A 19,518-nucleotide genomic window follows, 5' to 3' on the forward strand; every position below is an offset into this window, starting at 1 on the left:
GGATATATGAAGGGAATATCCTCTGATGGCACTGGCTCCGCACCCGACAATGAGTACACAGGAAACAGACGCAGCTAAGTGCTTCTAAAACCGCTCCCTATCAATCAATCAATTCCTCCATTAATCAATCAGTTGGATATCTCTGTACCGAAACATGCAGCACAATATATTAGGGTCTTACAGACTTAACTGTGAAATAGAACGGTCTGCAGTGACCCATTATTGCTCGCTATAAGGTCTAAAAGGGTCCATATTTCAACGTAACTCAACTTAGTTGGGAAGAAGAGAATAAGCAGCTTCCAAATTTCTATGGCCGCTGCTTAGCTCACGCAGGAACGAAGCATTGGGTAATGGAAAAATCCAGCCTGCCTAATCCTAATAGAGCCCTTATATACCTATATACCTAGAGCCCCACCTAAACTTTGTATAGCCGTTGGCCGATTTCTACCGAGGTGAAATATCGTTGGCTAGATCGGTGAATCAAACCATTGTTTATTTAAACAGATGGACTACCAATAAACATTCATTATCTTTCAAAAGTCTGTTCGGGAGCGTTGGACTTTTGTTTTGGATGATGATTAAGCAATGTTCGGAAAAGCACTAATACAGGTGATACTCACAAAATTAGAATATCATCAAAAAGTTAATTTATTTCAGTTCTTCAATACAAAAAGTGAAACTAATATTGTCAAGAGGAAGATGAGACACCAGACCCAACAATGTAGACAAGCTGAAGGCTGCTATCAAAGCAACCTGGGCTTCCATAACACCTCAGCAGTGCCACAGGCTGATCGCCTCCATGCCACGCTGCATTGATGCAGTAATTGATGCAATAGGAGCCCCGACCAAGTATTGAGTGCATTTACTGAATATACATTTCGGTAGGCCAACATTTTGGATTTTAAAATCTTTTTTCAAGCTGGTGTTATAAAGTATTCTAATATACTGAGATAATGACTTTTGGGTTTTCATTGGCTGTAGCCATAATCCTCAACATTTACAGAAATAAACACTTGAAAGACATCACTCTGTTTGTAATGACTCTATATAATATATGAGTTTCACTTTTTGTATTGAAGAACTGACATAAATTAACTTTTTGATGATATTCTAATTTTGTGAGAAGAACCTGTATGTCTATGTTTTCGGAGATGGTTTTCTTACTGCCAACAAACGACCATTCATCCAACTGACGAACCTTGGCTGTCCGTATTTGTTTTGTCTATGCAGATGTGAGTCAGATATTCCAGTAATAAATTACACAATTATATATGGTGTTGGTCTGAAACTAACATTTTAGTGGCATATGGGGAGTTTTTGCACATTTTATATTTCTGACTTGTAAAAGGTTCCATGATTTTTATGTGTTTTTTCACTTTTTCTTATATCTACACATGCATTTTTTTTCATGTGCATTATTTTCTATAGCCAGAAATTTCCCATCTATACCATGCTGTTTCAGAGAAAAAATAAACAAAAGGTGAAAAAAAATATACTATGTGTGAGACCACCATACTGTCGTCCAGTGGAGGATTTTTCATATTTTTATAGTTTAGAGGTTGAAAGAAGGCAAAAGTCCATCAAGTTCAACCTCTAACCTGACATGTGGATCCCGAGGAAGCAAAAACCCCAAGAGGCAGATGCTATTTGACCTGTATTAAAATAAATATTCCTTCCAGATTCCACATACGGCCCTCAGACTAGTGCCCTAGATTAACGCCCCATCACAGAATTTAGTGCCCATAACCTGTAATATTATAGTTTGCAAGAAAGGCATCCAGGCTGTCCTGGAACTTTTTTAGTGAATTAACCATCACAACATGTTGTGGCATAGTGTTCCATAATCTCCCTGCTTGCACAGTAAAGAATCTATAATCTCCCTGCTTGCACAGTAAAAAATCCATAATCCTCTGCTTGCATAGTAAAGAATCCATAATCCTCTGCTGGCACGGTAAAGAATACCTAATCCCCTGCTTGCACAGTAAAGAATCCATAATCCCCTGCTTGCACAGTAAAGAATCCATAATCCTCTGCTTGCACAGTAAAGAATCCATAATACCCTGCTTGCACAGTAAAGAATCCATAATCCCCTGCTTGAACAGTAAAGAATCCATAATCCCCTGCTTGCACAGTAAAGAATCCATAATCCCCTGCTTGCACAGTAAAGAATCCATAATCCTCTGCTTGCACAGTAAAGAATCCATAATCTCCTGCTTGCACAGTAAAGAATCCATAATCCCCTTCTTGTACAGTAAAGAATCCATAATCCTCTGCTTGCACAGTAAAAAATCCATAATCCCCTGCTTGCACATTAACATAGTAACATAGTTATGAAGGCTGAAGGAAGACCTTATGTCCATCTAGTTCAGCCTATTTTTAGTGCAGCTGTTCTGCATTGTTGATCCTGGGGAAGGCAAAAAACCCACAGAGTAGCAGCCAATTTTCTCCATAGGGAAAAAAATTCCTTCCCCTAAGCTGGGTCAACCATCTACCTATAATATTCTGTTATTCGTAACCTTCTATACTGTTACTCACAAGAAAAACATCCATTCCTTTCTTAACCCCTTAATGACCAGGGGTATTTTTGGTTTTACATTTTCATTTTTCCCTCCCCTTCTTTCAAGAGCCATAACTTTTTTATTTTTCCGTTTATATGGCCATGTGAGGGCTTATTTTTTGCGGGACGAGTTGTACTTTTAAATGACATCATTGGTTTTACCATATCGTGTACTCGAAAACGGGAAAAAAATTCCAAGTGCGGTGAAATTGCAAAAAAAGTGCAATCCCACACTTGTTTTTTGCTTGGCTTTTTTGTTAGGTTCACTAGATGCTAAATCTGACCTACCATTATGATTCTCCAGGTCATTACAAGTGCATAGACACCAAACATGTCTATGTCCTCTTTTATCTAAGTGGTGAAAAAAAATTCCAAAATTTGCTAAAAAAAAAAAAAAAAATTTGCGCAATTTTCCGAGACCCGTAGCGTCTCCATTTTTCATGATCTGGGGTCAGGTGAGGGCTTATTTTTTCCGTGCCGGACTGACATTTTTAATGATACCACTTTTGTGCAGATACGTTCTTTTGATCGCCCGTTATTGCATTTTAATGCAATGTCTTGGTGACCAAAAAAACATAATTCTGGCGTTTTTAATTTTTTTCTCGCTACGCCGTTTAGCGATCGGGTTAATGCTTTTTTTTTATTGATAGATCGGGCGATTCTGAACGCGGCGATACCTAATATGTGCATGTGGGATTTTTTTTTTACTGTTTTATTTTGATTGGGGCGAAAGGGGGGTGATTTGAACTTTTAGGTTTTTTTAATTTTTTTTTATTTTTAAACATTTTTTTTTTTTACTTTTGGCATGCTTCAATAGCCTCCATAGGAGGCTAGAAGCTTGCGCAACCCGATCGGCTCTGCTACATATGGGCGATGAGCAGATCGCCCATATGTGGCAGATTTACTGCTGTGCTTTCAGCGCCGACCACCGGGTGGCGCTAAAAGCCATATGCCTGGAACAACCATAGAGGTCTCATAGAGACCTCTGGTTGTCCAGGCAACATGACGCCGACCCCCGATCACGTGACGGGGGTCGGCGGTGACGTCATTTCCGGCCCAGCGGCCGGAAATGCTATTTAAATGCACGCTGTCAGCTTTGACAGCGGCATTTATCTAGTTAATAGGCGCGGGCGGACGGCGATTCCGCTCGCGCCTATTGCGGGCACATGTCAGCTGTTCATAACAGCTGACATGTCCCGGCTTTGATGCGGGCTCAGCTCCGGAGCCCTCATCAAAGCAGGGGAAATGTCTGATGACGGACTGTGTCCATCATTGGACATTAAGGGGTTAAATTCATTCAGTGAGTTGGCCATCACCACTTCCTGAGGAAGAGAATTCCAGAGCCTCACTGCTCTTACCGTGAAGAACCCTCTTCTATGCTGGTGCAGAAATTGTCTTTCCTCCAAACGAAGAGAATGCCCCCTTGTTCTTGTCACAGTCCTGGGTAAAAACAGTTCATTGGAGAGATCTCTGTATTGCCCTCTGATATACTTGTACATATATATTAAGTCTCCCCTAAGTCTTCTCTTTTCTAGAGTAAATAGACCTAATTTTGATAACCTTTCTGGGTATTGTAGTGAACCAACTCCATTTATCATTTTAGTAGCCCGCCTTTGAACCCTTTCAAGTTCAGTAATGTCTTTCTTGAGCACCGGCGTCCAAAATTGCACACAATCCTCCAAGTGTGGTCTGACGAGTTATTTGTACAGAGGGAGAATTATGTTTTCATCTCGTGTCCCCAGACCTCTTCTAATGCATCCCATGACCCTATTTGCTTTGGTGGCAGCTGCCTGACACTGGGCACTCCAATTTAGCTTCTTATTGACTAAGATGCCTAAGTCTTTTTCCATGTCTGATTTCCCCAGCAGTTTCCCATTTAGTAAGTAATTGTAGCATCTGTTTCTCCTTCCCATGTGCATAACCTTAAACTTCTCTGTGTTAAACCTCATTTGCCATTTTTCAGTCCAATTCTCCAATTTACTCAAATCTGTCTGTAGTTGCAAACTGTCCTCCTTTGTGTTAACTACCTTACATAGTTTTGTATCATCTGCAAATACTGATATTTTACTGTGTAAGCCATCCACTAGATCATTAATAAATATATTAAATAGTAGGGGGCCCAATACAGAACCCAGTGGTACCCCACTAGTAACCCTGGCCCAATCTGAGCATGCCCCATTAATAACCACTCTTTGTTTTCTATCACTAAGCCAGCTACCTACCCATCCATAAAGAATCCATAATCCCCCTGCTTGCACAGTAAAGTATATCTGTCTGTGAAGATGATTAAATCTTTCTTCTAGAGGATGCCCTCTTTTCTTTGTTAAGGTCAAGGTGTAAAAATATAATTAAAAAGATCTCTGTACTGCCCCTTTATATATTTGTACATTGTAATATGATCACCCCTGCCTTTGTTTTTGCAAACTGAATAAACACTAGTTGTAAATAAACAATATACTCTAGTAAGACATTTGTTGGAAATATTTCAGGTAAATATGAAATGCAATACATACACAATTTTTTTTGTTTTGTAGCCTTTATTGTTTTCAAACTTTTTTTCATATATTTTTTTCAAATTGCTGTCGATACGGTCAGAGGCCCCTATGCAGACGGTAACCTGTCCGGTTGCTGCTTGACTGACTTGGTGTAATGGGGAGCATTAATTACTTTTTGACTCAAGATATAAGATCTACACAATATAGATTGATGTTGGCTGAACACACTGATATCAGCAGGACTGGCTGTCAGCCTAGTATTTATGGGGGCCTCCCCACTTTTCCCTTACACATGTTGTCGGTGGAGAAGATTCCAGGATGTTGATTTCGGACTGCCCATCTGAGTCCCTGCCAGAGGAGTCTCTTATAGAGTACACAGGAGTCGAACGTTCCTGTGTTTGGGGGAATTGGGGAAAGTTTGGCCGATTTGACTGACAGCTATCTATTGTTTATGGGGACTGGAGCTATAGTCATATCCTCCATAGTGATAGGCAAGCACTAAAATGCTTGGGACGAGCAAATTGGAATGTTTGGGTGCTCGACCCGAGCAACGGGCCCAATGTAAAAGCCCCTTTACATTTAGCGATGTACCAGTTATCCCGACCACGATATGACCCGATCAGGATCGCTGGTGCATCGCTAAGTGGTCGCTAGTGAGCTGCCAAACAGGCAGATCTCACTAGCGATGCAGCAGCGATGCTCGGCGGTCGCTCTTACATTTCAGACGCGTCGAGAGTGTCCGTCTTCCACCTGCGTCCATGGCTCGCTCGTCGGCGCCAGCAGGAAGCCGACGATGAGAAATGGACCAGTCCGATCTCGCGCAATCAGCGATAACCAGCGGGGGAGCCGGGAGGAGGTAAGTATCACATGTAGCGATGTCGCTAGCAATATCGCTGCTGCGTCACAAAATCGGTGATGCTTTAGCGATATTGCTAGCAATATCGCTATGTGTAAAGCCCCCTTAAGTCGATGAGAAACTCAAGCATTTTTCCAGCACCCCCCAGTGGTCTTTAGAGGGTCCAGAAATTGCGGAAATCGATGGAAACAGTGCTCAAATGACATGGTAACATCATGGGGAAGACCCCTGGAAGCATTTCTGACTCCCAGGTCACTGCTGTGAACAATGTTGTCAGATTCTTACGCCACAAGGTTATTAGGGAACTAGGGGGTCTGCAATACCAAGACAGGTTATTACACTTGGGGTTATTTAGTTTGGAGAATCGAAGGCTTAGGGGTGATCTTATTACAATGTATAAATATATGTGGGGACAATACAAAGACCTTTCTAATGATCTTTTTACTCTTAGACCTGTGACGGGGACAAGGGGGCATCCTCTACGTCTGGAGGAAAGAAGGTTTAAGCATACTCACAGACGCGGATTCTTTACTGTAAGAGCAGTGAGACTATGGAACTCTCTGCCATATGATGTTGTAATGAGTGATTCACTACTAAAATTTAAGAAGGGACTGGATGCCTTTCTTGAAAAGTATAATATTACAGGGTATATACACTAGTCTCCTTAATATTGCGTTGATCCAGGGAGCTAGTCTGATTGCCGTATGTGGAGTCGGGAAGGAATTTTTTTCCCCAATGTGAAGCTTACTGTTGCCACATGGGTTTTTTTTGCCTTCCTCTGGATCAACATGTTAGGGCAAGTTAGGATAGGATATGGGTTGAACTAGATGGACTTAAAGTCTCCCTTCAACCTTAATAACTATGTTACTATGTTACTTTTACAGACTCACAATAAAACATACAAAAACAAAACCAAAGTGGATTTTCCTGGGAAATATGTAAAGGAACATCCTTTCCAGGGTAATGACTTGTATATAAGGCAAAATAAATTAACAAAAATGCTCCTCCACACCTTGGGCTATGTTCATATGTAGCATTTCTGATGCGTTTTTGAACTTTAGCTTTACTTTCAACCAAGACAAATGCATTCACTGGGAAATGTCATTTTAATATTTTACAACCTTATCTGGCCATGTGGTGTGTGACACAACATCAGACACATCCTGTTTCATTTATGCAGGAGGTACTCTGAAAGTCACAAAGCTTATTTTTATAGGGCCATAAGCGGCCTTTACTATTCTTAAGGCCCTTTTACATTTAGCGATGCACCAGCGATCACAACCACGTTACGACCCGTCAGGATCGCTGGTGCATCGCTAGATGATCGCTAGTGAGCTGCCACACAGGCAGATCTCACAGCGATGCAGCAGCGATACAGCGGACGATACTTACCTTTCAGACGCGGCGATGAAGAAGTCCTCACGCCCGCCTCCACGCGTCGCTCGTCGGCGCCACAGGAAGCCCAGCAGGAAACACCCGACGAGAATTGGAGCCGGCCGATCTTGCGCGATCAGCGATGGACAGCAGGGGAGTCGGTCGGAGGTAAGTATCAGACATAGCGATATCGCTAGCGATATCGCTATAACGTCAAAATCGGTGACGTTATAGCGATATTGCTAGCGATATCGCTATGTGTAAAACCCCCTTTAGAGATCCATCAGCCAGCTATGCTTTGTTGTTCCTATTATTAAACAGTGGGTCTCCTTTACTGTTATTGCCTATGCAGTGTGTGGCAGGGCTGCTAAAAATTAGGACGCACCCCAAAACCCCTTTGACAAGACATACAGGAGGGCCTTGTGAAAAAATGGTCCCATTATTAGGAAGTGGGTCTCTCCTAGTGTTTGCCTATGCTGTGAGTGGCAGGGCTGCCCAAAATTTGGACGCACCCCAATACCCCTTTGAGGAGACGTACAGGAGGGCCTCCTGAAAACATTGTTCCCATTATCAGGAATTGGTTCTCCCATACTGTTTGCCAAACCAGTGAATGTAAGGCCTGGCCAAAATTTAGACGCACTCCAATACCCCTTTGAAGAGACGTACAGCAGGGCCTCCTGAAAACAATGTTCCCATTATTAGGAAGTGATTCTCCCATAGTGTTTGCCTATGCAGTGGATTCAAGGGCTGCCAAAATTTGGAGCCACTCCAATGCCCCTTGAAAGAGACGTGGAGGAGGGCCTCATAAAAAATGTTCCGATTATAAAGGAGCGGGTCTCCTATACTTTTATCTCCCATGCACTAAGTGTATGGGCTGATAAACATTTACCCTTGGGGGGTATACATGAACATACAGTATAACTTTTTTTTTGTACGGGCATCATAAACACCCTTTAAAAAAATTATGTGGGTGTTGCATCACAGACCACAATTGGTGGCGACACGCATCGGGTCTCAGGACGCTCAGGCTCCATTCCACTTTGATTTGTAACCAGGGCACAACCAACTTAAGGCTGAGCTCTGTCTTCCCTGCATGTGGCTATCTATGGCCTGTACTATTCAATCTCAGTATGTGTGGTCAATTGTCACAATCTGAGTTACCTTCAGGGAAGTATGTATACCTGTTTGGGATTTTATTATTACTAGTATAGTAGTGTGCCATGTAAACCAGACATGATCTGTGGGCTCCTTTTCATGTGTCACACAGGGTAATTATAATACATACATTTCTTGTTATATGGTTTAAGCCATCTTTACCTGTGTGTGTATCACATGTGGTTCTAGTGCCTCTTAAACTCATGTGTTAGTATTGCTAATATTTGTATCTATGATATGTGCACTCATTTATGCCTATGAGTTAGTCTACATGTAAGATCTTTACATTGTGGTATGCTATCTATACACAGTTTTGGGCTCTATTTTCATGTGTTTCACAGGGAATTATACTGTATTTTCTGGTATTAAATCTTTACCTATGTGCATAGCACATGCTGTGTAATACATTTGATATTATTGGTCTGTATTGATTTTTGGAGCCAGTTTATTAATTTATGTATATGTGTAATTTTTATACTGTGGTATGCTATACATATACACATTTGATATTTCAAGGAGGTATTTCGTGTGAATTGTGGAGCCTTGAGGGTTTTGGTTCTATTTTGAACCGGGTTACTTATGTCACATGTGTGACTATTTTAATGTTTTTAACGAATGGGTGGTTGGTTTATTTGTGTCTAAATAAAGATTGTTGTAAATTTTCCTTTCTTCTCCTTTGATAGCTGCTATCATTTGGTGGTGTTGAGAAGTCTGGCCCAATCCAGCCCTTGTTCATTTTTATAAGAGTCAGCGTGTCAGCATTTTCAGTTGACAGACAGATGCGTTTATCAGTTATAATTCCACCAGCGGCACTAAAAACCCGCTTTGACAAATCACTAGCAGCAGGGCAGGCCAGGACCTCCAAGGCGTAGAGAGCCAGTTCATGCCACGTGTCCAGCTTGGATACCCAATAATTATAAGGCACAGAGGACATTGGTACAGTCAGCAAGGTACTCCCTCAGCATCTATCAAAACTTTGCACTCCTTGTGAGAGTACCCCGCGCCACAGGACTTGTGCGATGAGAGAGTCTGAGAAAACTCTCCCAGAACTTCCCCTGCCTCTGCTGGATTGGAGTTGTCTCTCTCGCCTGTACTTCTTGGTTGTCCAACGAACTGTGACCTCTGCCGCCAGCGTTTTCAGATGGAAATTTTTTTAATAATTCCTCTACAAGGGCCCTCTGGTACTGCCCCATTTTAGTAGACCTTTCCACCTCAGGAATAAGAGAAAGAAAGTTCTCCTTGCAGAGTGGGTCTAGAAGTGTAACCAACCAGTAAAGACAGTCACCCAAAATTTTCAGAACAAGAGGGTCACTGGAAAGGAATCATAACATAAACTCCGCCATGCGTGCCGGACTGCTAATAGGCAAGACTTCCATGTCCTCACCAAGAGGATGACTGACCATGCTCTCCTTCTCCTCCTCCCTGTCCTCAGGCCATCCACTCTGAACAGATGGTATGACAGTTGTGCAGGTAGTACTATCTATAGCGTGAGAAACTAGCTCCTGTTCTTCCTCCTCATCCTCCTCTTCCTCATTGTCGCCCAATCCACTTTGGGATGAGATGAGGCTAGGCTGTGTGCAATCACCCTTTATGGTTCCTTGCTCATTCTCATCGTGCTCTGCCTGCAATGCATCCTCTTTGATTGTGAGCAGAGAGCGTTTCAGAACACAGAGAAGCGGGATGGTGACGCTAATTATGGCGTCATCACCACTCACCATCTTGGTGGAGTCCTCAAAGTTTTGGAGGACGGTACATATGTCTAACATCCATGTCCACTCCTGAGATCTTATGTGCGGAGTCTGAACTGAATACCGATGGCTTTGTTGATGCTGGTAGTCAACAACTGCCCTCTTCTGCTCACAAATCCTTGCCAACATCTGCAGTGTAGAGTTCCAACGCGTGAGGACATCACACACCACTCGGTGAGCTGGAAGCTGCAAACGCAGCTGAAGCACGGAAAGGGCGGCAGAAGCTGTAGCTGATTTTCTAAAATGGGCACACAGGCGGCGTACTTTGACAAGCAGATCTGGCAGCTCCGGGTAGGTTTTTAGAAACCGCTGAATCACGAGGTTAAACACATGGGCCAGGCATGGGACGTGTGTGAGCTCTCCTCGCTCAGAGCCGCCACCAGTTTCCGGCCATTGTCACACACGACCATGCCTGGCTGTAGGTTCATCGGTGTCAGCCATAGATCTGCCTGCTTTTTCAGAGCTGTCCACAACTTGTCAGCATTGTGCGGTTTGTCACTTAAGCATATTTTCTTCAGCACAGCCTGTTGCCGCTTGGCTGAGGCAGTGCTTACAGCTTGTGACTGATGTGGTCATTTGGAGATGGAGGGTAAAGAGTAGGATGAGGTGCAGAAGCTGCAGACTGTGGGGGCAACCCTGATTGACGTAGGGCCCGCAATCCTCGCCGTCGGGAGGACGTGTTCCATCCCAAGGTCCGACTGGGTCCCGGCTTCCACTGTGTTAACCCAGTGTGCTGTCATCGAGATGTACCTGTCAGGATCACCACACTGCACTTGCTCACTGAGCCAGTGCGCATGTCCTGAGTAAAAAAACTGTGCCCAAAGATACCTGTGGAGCGAGGCAGCAGCGGTGAAGAGGCGTGCTTCAGACAAACAGGACCTGAAGCACGTGACTGCTGGAGGCGTGGCCTAAGCTCCAGAGAGCTAGGAGCTGTAGGAAAACTCCTAGAAGGGTAACTACGGGACAAAGTTACTGAGGGGCATAGACAGGGAGGGAAACCAGATCAGGCCGGGGTCAAAGCACAAGATAGCACGACAATACCAAAGGATTAGACAGAATGGATAGTCAGGACATAGCCAAGGGGTCATACACAGAGAGGGCAGCGCAGTATAAGAGAAGCAGGCAGAGGGTAGTCAGGACATAGCCAAGGGGTCATACACAGAGAGGGCAGTACAGTCATGGCCAAAAGTTTTGAGAATGACACAAATATTAATTTTTACAAAGTCTACTGCTTCATTTTTTCCAATGGCAATTTGCATATACTCCAGAATGTTATAAAGAGTGATCAGCTTAACAGCAATTACTTGCAAAGTCAATATTTGCCTAGAAAATGAACTTTATCCCCCAAAACACATTTCAACATCATTGCAGCCCTGCCTTAAAAGGACCAGCTAACATCGTTTCAGTGATTGCTCCATTAATACAGGTGTGGGTGTTGATGAGGACAGGGCTGGAGATCAATCTGTCATGATTAAGTAAGAATGACACCACTGGACACTTTAAATGGAGGCTGGTGCTTGGCATCATTGTTTCTCTTCTGTTAACCATGGTTATCTCTAAAGAAACACTTGCAGTCATCATTGCACTGCACAAAAATGGCCTAACAGGGAAGAGGATCGCAGCTAGAAAGATTGCACCTCAGTCAACAATCTATCGCATCATCAAGAACTTCAAGGAGAGAGGTTCCCTTGTTGCCAAAAAGGCTCCAGGGCGCCCAAGAAAGACCAGCAAACGCCAGGACCGTCTCTTAAAAGTGTTTCAGCTGCGGGATCGGCTACCAGCAGTGCAGAGCTTGCTCAGGAATGGCAGCAGGCAGGTGTGAGTGCATCTGCACGCACTGTGAGGCGGAGACTCTTGGAGCAAGGCCTGGTCTCAAGGAGGGCAGCAAAGAAGCCACTTCTCTCCAGAAAAAACATCATGGACAGACTGATATTCTGCAAGAGGTACAGGGAGTGGACTGCTGAGGACTGGGGTAAAGTCATTTTCTCTGATGAATCCCCTTTTCGATTGTTTGGGACATCTGGAAAACGGCTTATTCGGAGAAGACCAGGTGAGCGCTACCACCAGTCTTGTCTCATGACAACTGTCAAGCATCGTGAAACCATTCATGTGTGGGGTTGCTTCTCAGCCAAGGGAATGGGCTCTCTCTCAGTCTTGCCTAAAAACACAGCCATGAATAAAGAATGGTACCAGAATGTCCTCCAAGAGCAACTTCTCCCAACCGCCAAGGGCAGTTTGGCGATCAACAATGCCTTTTTCAACATGATGGAGCACCTTGCCATAAAGCAAAGGTGATAACTAAATGGCTCAGGGAACAAAACATAGAGATTTTGGGACCATGGCCTGGAAACTCCCCAGATCTTAATCCCATTGAGAACTTGTGGTCAATCATCAAGAGACGGGTGGACAAACAAAAACCTTCAAATTCAGACAAAATAAAAGCATTGATTTTGAAAGAATGGACTGCTATCAGTCAGGATTTGATCCAGAAGTTGATTGAGAGCATGCCAGGGAGAATTGCTGAGGTCCTGAAGAAGAAGGGTCCACACTGCAAATATTGACTTGCTGCATTAACTCATTCTAACTGTCAATATAACCTTTTGTTACTCATAATATGATTGCAATTATATTTCTGTATGTGATAAAAACATCTGACAAACACACATAAAAACCAGAGGCCAGCAGATCATGTGAACATATAATATTTGTGTCATTCTCAAAACTTTTGGCCATGACTGTACAGTACATAAGGGGCAGGCAAAACTCATAATAGGGACACAGCCAAATCAGAACCAGACAAACAAAACGTAGCACAGGCACAAAACACTGGCACAGGCACACCAGGGTCAAACACACTCGGCCAAGGGTCAGAGTATGAGCGACAGGGAATGGCCCCACAATGAGGCTATAAGAAGCCTCCCAAACCCTAAAACCACCTAATCCCAGACACTCAGCAGGCCATGACAGTACCATCCCTGTCCACAAGCACTTGTCAATATGTCCGTGGTTAAGTGCTTTCCCAGTAACTGCATTGTTGAGGGCACGGCTAATGTTGTGGGACACGTGCTTGTGTACTGCGGGGACAACACACCGGGAGAAATAGCGGTGGCTGGGGACCGAGTACCGAGGAAGGCCGCCGCCATCAGGTTGCGGAAAGCTTCCGTCTCCATGAGCCTTAAAGGCAACATTTTGAGAGCAAGCAGTTGCGAAATGTGTGAATTTAGTAGTGTGGCCTGTGAGGCATTGGCTGCGTATTTACGCTTGCGTTCCAGGGATTGGGGTATGGACAACTGAACGCTGGACATGCTTGCTGGTGGTGCTATTTGACTATGTGCAACTACAGGTGCAGGGCAGGAGGCATCTTCGCATGCACCATGGACAGGGGATTGGCTTACCCGCACAACAGCGGAAGAAGCAGTGGTGTCACCTGCAGACACTGTTACTGGACCCTGAGGTTCAGCCCACAAAGTCTGGAGCAAACGGCCATGTGCTTGATCATGCTGGTGATTGTCAGGCTGGTAATTTTGCTACTCCTGCTGATTCTGGCCTGGCAGTTGGTGCAAATGGCCTTTAAAAACAACCAAACTCAGGAAGACCTAACAGTTGGACTGGCAACTTTCATCGTGTTGGTGTTACAGGGGACGGTTGCCTGCCTTCTGTCTGCAGCCACCACACTGCTTCTTCCTGCCTGTTGGGGTGCTACGACTCCCTCCCCCTGTGTGCTGCTGTCCTCGCTCTGCATGTCATCCTGTCAGCTTGGGTCAGTTACTATATCATCCACCACCTCGTCCTCCACTTGCGCACCCTGGTCTTCCTCCTGACTTTCTGGCAAATGTGTCTCATCATCGTCCACCTCTTGTGCCACTTTTCCACTGTTCCCTTCGTGTGACCGTAGCTGCCTAAATATTTGGGCTTCTCAAGATGCGATCTCCCGTTGCCCTGCTTCATGTGGACCCGGCGAGAGGCCCGAATCTATAAATGGAAAAGTGAACACTCTTCGGAATCTCCAAGTGTGGGATCAGTTTCTGGGCACTTGGCATGGTGGAAGGAATGAGGATCAAGGTGAGGACTATGCGGTCCAGACTCACGGCTACTGAGACTTGACTATGTGGAGGTGGCAAAGTGGTGGTGGCAAAGTGACTGGAACCATTATCCGCTATCCAACCAACAACCTTTTGACATTGCTCTGGGTTCAATAGTGGCGTGCTGCTGCGTTCCCCTAGTAATTGGGACAGGAAGGTCGGGCAAGACGATGCGGGTGTTTGTTGTGGCACAATTTCAGCTTGCCCACGGCCTTGGCATGCACCATCACGTCCACTTCCCTGTACCTTTCCACGCGCCTTGCTCATTTTAAATGAAGTACAATATTATCCACATTCACTACAAATGGCTGAATTTGGAGCGAACTTATGTGATCCGTGTGAGGGAAAACCACAGTTTAAAATATCTGGCCTGTAGGTAACATTTTTTTTTTTCAGCAAACGTGTCAATAGCTTGCCTAAGACACTGCAACAAAAGTTAAGATGAGGCCTGAAATGGCACAATTTTGACCGCACTGATATGTGATCCGTGTGGCGGAAAAAGCCCAGTTTAAAATATCTGGCCTGTAGGTAACTATTTTTTTTCAGCAAACTGGTGTCAATAACTTGCCTAAGACACTGCAACAGAATTTAAACTGAGGCCAGAAATGGCAGAATTTTGAGAGCACTGATATGTGATCCGTGTGACGGAGAAACCCCAGTTTAAAATAGCAGTTTTTTTAGCGCTGTAATATGGAAAGGATCTGACTGTATTCTGCAGTGCCAACAAGCAAATGTAGCAGAAAAACAGTGTTCTCTGGATTGCTTTTAAAGCAGATAATCAGGATTAAGATCCAAAAAAAAAATTATTCCAGACCCCTGATACCTGAAACTATGTCTAGAAATATCTGTGATAGGCAGCAGCAGACAGAACTGGAATGGACCCTATTGCTATATGCACTGCAGTCTCCACATGCACTGCCTACCTGCCTAGCACTGATATCTATGCAGCTTTATTAATCCTCAGAAGGACTGTTAGTTGAGATGGATATGTGCATTATATATAGTATACCCACACTAAGTACAAAGCAAACAAATCTCTCCCTAGCTCAGCAGAAACTCTCCCTACACTGGCTGATTCCGGAGCTGACTGTGACGAGCAGGGTGGCGCCAGCCAGTCACTGTAATGCCACAACCAACATGGCTGCGGCATTGCAGTGTGTGGCAGACAATCCCTGCATGTTCATTGGCTCTCTAAAGAGCGCCAAACATGCAGGGCGGAGAACCGAGCTCCTGCCGAGCATCTTGAGCAGTGAGATGCTTGGGCGAGCACCGAGTAGTGGTGAGCATGCTCGCTCATCACTAATCCTCCAAGCTGATATGTCCTGATAGGAACCCTCTAGATCCGTGTAGTCTTCTGACACTATTTCGCCATTCCTCGGGTTCCCTGTAGGGCACCTAAGTTTTTGGTTTTGCTCCACCATTAGTGATCTGTTTTTAGGTAAAGTTTGAGAAAGTTTCCTATAAATTTAGAAACTTTTTTCCTTGTTGTACAAAAAGTGAAGCAACACTTCTCCATCATAGTTACAGTTCTCTTTACAAACTTATTTTACATCTCCAACCTTTATGCTGAATTACTATTATATGGTATATGTTTATATTATTTACAATTTACATGTATATTTTTTTTTTTGCAGAGCTTTTCAAATTAAATGTGTTTGGTAGTCTGAGCAGCCTACCTCGGTCTTTCCGCAGAAAAGATTCTCAAAATTCAGATGCATGTACCAACGTCAGCTTGGACAATGTATTCGAGAAGACACAAGATGACCTCACCGCCATACCAAGGAGCCCTTCCTATGCCAGGTCAAGTGACATGTATACTCACATGGGAACCATGCCTAGACTCAGCAAAAAACTCTCAAAATCCAAGAAAGAAAAAAGCAAGGCGCGTCCAGCCACCATGGCCGCGCACTCCACAAACGACCTGTTGGACGAAGACATTGATGACATTATAGTGGTCCCTTCCCTTAAAACCCAAAGAAGAACCGAAGAAACTCTGGTACAAGATTATGAGACGGACCAAAAGGGAGATATGAAGGATGACTCCGCTGGACATCCAGAGAGCTTGGACGTTACATCAGATGTCGTTGAGAAAACAAAAGATCAAAATGTAGCCGAGGTGAAGAGAAAAGACAGCAGTGACGAAAGGTAAGAAGATCGGTGACCGTAGTGAAGTGTAAGAGATACAGATCCAATATTCTATATTTGTCTTTTATAATGGTAAAAGGGGTTTGTCCTGGACTACTATATTGATGGCCTATCTCTAGAGTGGGGCTCTGATGCCTGCCACCTCCACCAGTCAGCAGATATCTGTACCCCCACACCCTATATTACATTTATAAGCCATAATAACTGGTCAGTAAAATCAGTGGAATAGTGTAGGTTGCCAGCACCTGGCACAAGGACAGTATTAGGCCACATAATCCAGTAGTAATGCCACGTGAGTAATCCCTATAAAAAAAAAAAAGCATTAAAGCGTTAATCCTATCTCCAAGATCCTATCCCAATATGTAGTAGGCTTAATAATAATACAAATTAAACAACAAAAAAATCCCCTTAAAGGTATAATACCCGTGGAACTATGAAGAAATCCCGATGCAAATAAAGGTAAAAAAAATATGCTTTAATAAACATCAAATTTAAAAATTACATTAAAAAAGCAAAATACCATTAAGGGACACCAAGCGGAAGGAACAACTAGAGGGAATAGCTCACATCACAAAAGGAATACATATACAGTTATTTCATAATATGCCCATGCTAATGCAATATGTGGAGCACCAAAGTGATTTCATATAGTTAGTCATCTTCAGAGTAAATACCTGATATGAAACAATAAGCGATTATTACCCTCATATGAGATCCCCCCTAAATAGTGGAGAGGGACCAGAGACCGTACAAATTATCAAACTTATCCTAAGTAGGATGCCATAATAGTGCACTAATGGCTCAGTAAAGAAATGTCCAAAGTGTCCCAAACACATTCCATAAGAAGCTTTACCGGTAGCAAGAGGTCCTGTGTGTCCGCTCGGCGTCCTCTCGTCCTGACGCTCATCCTATCTAAAAGATCCTATCCCAATATATAGTAGCCTTAATAATACAATTAGCAAATACCTCCAATTAGAAATGTAGTATAGTTCTTTTGATTCGCTATGTAGCTTACCCTATGTGCAGGGCACTGCAGTAGGTATCTATGGTTACGACCACTAATACTGATAAGGGAACATGCTCGGATAAGGTGTTATCTGAGCATGCTCAGGTGCTAACCAAGTGTCTTTGGTGTGTTTGAAAAATATGTTCGAGTCCCCGCGTCTGCATGTCTCGTGGCTATTCGACAGCCACAAAACATGCATGGATTCCCTGTCTGTTAGGCATTCCCTGCATGTGTCGTGACTGTCGAACAGCGATGAGACATGCAGCCGCGGGGACTCGAACATATTAAAGTGCACCAAAGACACTCGGTTAACAACTTATCCGAGCATGTGCGCTCATCACTATTAGTTAGTTATTAGTGGTTGTAACCATTGAAACCTACTTCACTGCCCTGCACATAGGGTAGGCGACATAGCAAATCAGAAGAACTATACTACATTTCTAACTGGAGGTATTTTCTAATATTATTATTACACCTTATACATATTGGGATAGGATCTTAGAGATGGTAATACCCCGTTAATGCCCCCTTAAAAAGTAATGCAACCCCCTCCAAAAGTAATAATATCTTCTAAACAAAATTCATACCAACCTAGTACAACCATCCAAGCCTTTTTCTCCCTTCCCTGCACACAGAGCAGCTGGCGCAGTGCACTAACAGCATTGCGCCACTTGCGCCAGTATGCTGATGCCAACTGTATCAATACTTTCGCAGTGCTTTGGCGGATCTTCAGGGCAACTATTTGTGACCCGTAGTATTGCTTCTACCTTCCAGTTCTTGGGTGTAGTACACCCCAGCAAGCCATAACCACAGAGCTGTTTTGTGAAGTTGTTTTCTTTCACACAGTGATAAAAAAAAAATAAAATATCTGCTCCTCAATACCCCAAAAGTTACCACATCCTGAGAACGCCGCTGTTTTGCAGCAAGAGCAGAAACCATAAACTCAATATCAGCGCCCGGGGATGGAAAATGCAAAGGGGGGTTTTATTGTAGCTATATCTGTTTCTGAGAAAAGGGAGTTCTGGGCAAACTTCTTCTATGTAAATATCAATGCATAACTTCAGCAGCAGTCCTTGTGAAGGATTTAAAGGGATGTTCCACTTTTGAGTAATTCTTTTTAAATGTTCTGTTGTATATACACAGTTGTTGGGCCGGACCTTAGTATATATCCTGTGGTTTATTGATTGAACTTGGACAAATCTGAGAAAGGTCAAATTTATTTGAATACTTAGGTTACACACACACATGGCATTTTGCAACGCGTTTTTTTGTGTGTGGGGAAAAAAAGTTGAACTTTACAGTACCAGCAAGATGTCTCTTATCAAAAATCTCATTCACACTTGCTACCTTTTTTTCCTTGCGTTCTCTGAGCTGCTGGACATTTTTTTTTTTTTTTTTTTTTTAAATCTACAGCATGTCAATTCTTTTAGCGTTTTTACCCAGGTTTTCGCCCATTCAAATGAATGAGAAAAAAAAACAATACAAATTAAAACACTACAAGAAATGTATCAAAAACCTGCGTACTGTACTCAGCGGTTTTCTTACCAACACAGAAAATCTTCAGAAAAAAATGCTGCGTGTAAACATACCTGTAAATTCCATAGTATGTTCTGCCTATTTCCCAGAATGTAAACAAAATCTAAAAAAATTTTGTGATGCCGAGTGTGTAACTATCCAAATGAATAAAATAATATTTATCCAGCATAAGGAAAAAAAGGAAATCGTTACTTTTGTTAAATAAAAAGAGCTCAGAAAGTCATCTGGATTCCCCAAAAATGTTATCAATAAAAAAACAAGCCCAGATACAACTTTCTCAACCGAAAAAAAAAAGTTATAACTCCTTCACACGTCCTGATATTTCCATAAGGCTGGGGTCACACTAGAGCGGAATACGGCCGAGTGAGAGGCGCTAAAAGCACGCATTACACACGGACCAATGATTCTCTATGGGGCAGCTCCCATCAGCCGTATATTTCTCATCCATACTCTACGGTCCGTGCCAAACGCAGCATGCTGCGATTGTCAGCGTACTACGCCCGTAGTACGCCAATGCAAGTCTATGGGTGCGCAAAAAATACGGATTACACACGGACCACACAT

General features: G+C 43.4%; 1 protein-coding gene across 7 annotated transcripts in view; it reads left to right on the top strand.

The window, feature by feature from the left end:
* The window catches only part of SH2D3C (SH2 domain containing 3C), a 93,444-nt gene that overhangs the window by 38,695 nt on the left and 35,231 nt on the right, over positions 1-19,518 (top strand). For all 7 annotated transcript variants that reach the window (XM_073540960.1, XM_073540955.1, XM_073540958.1 and 4 more), the window contains exon 2: positions 15,902-16,412. In XM_073540960.1, the coding sequence (XP_073397061.1) occupies positions 16,078-16,412 (335 nt within the window). In that variant the 5' untranslated portion in view covers positions 15,902-16,077. The remainder of the gene's footprint in view (positions 1-15,901; positions 16,413-19,518) is intronic.

The sequence above is a fragment of the Dendrobates tinctorius genome, unplaced genomic scaffold (assembly GCF_039654945.1).
Source record: "Dendrobates tinctorius isolate UK_male_01 unplaced genomic scaffold, ASM3965494v1 ptg000120l, whole genome shotgun sequence".
NCBI classification, from domain to species: Eukaryota; Metazoa; Chordata; class Amphibia; order Anura; family Dendrobatidae; genus Dendrobates; species Dendrobates tinctorius.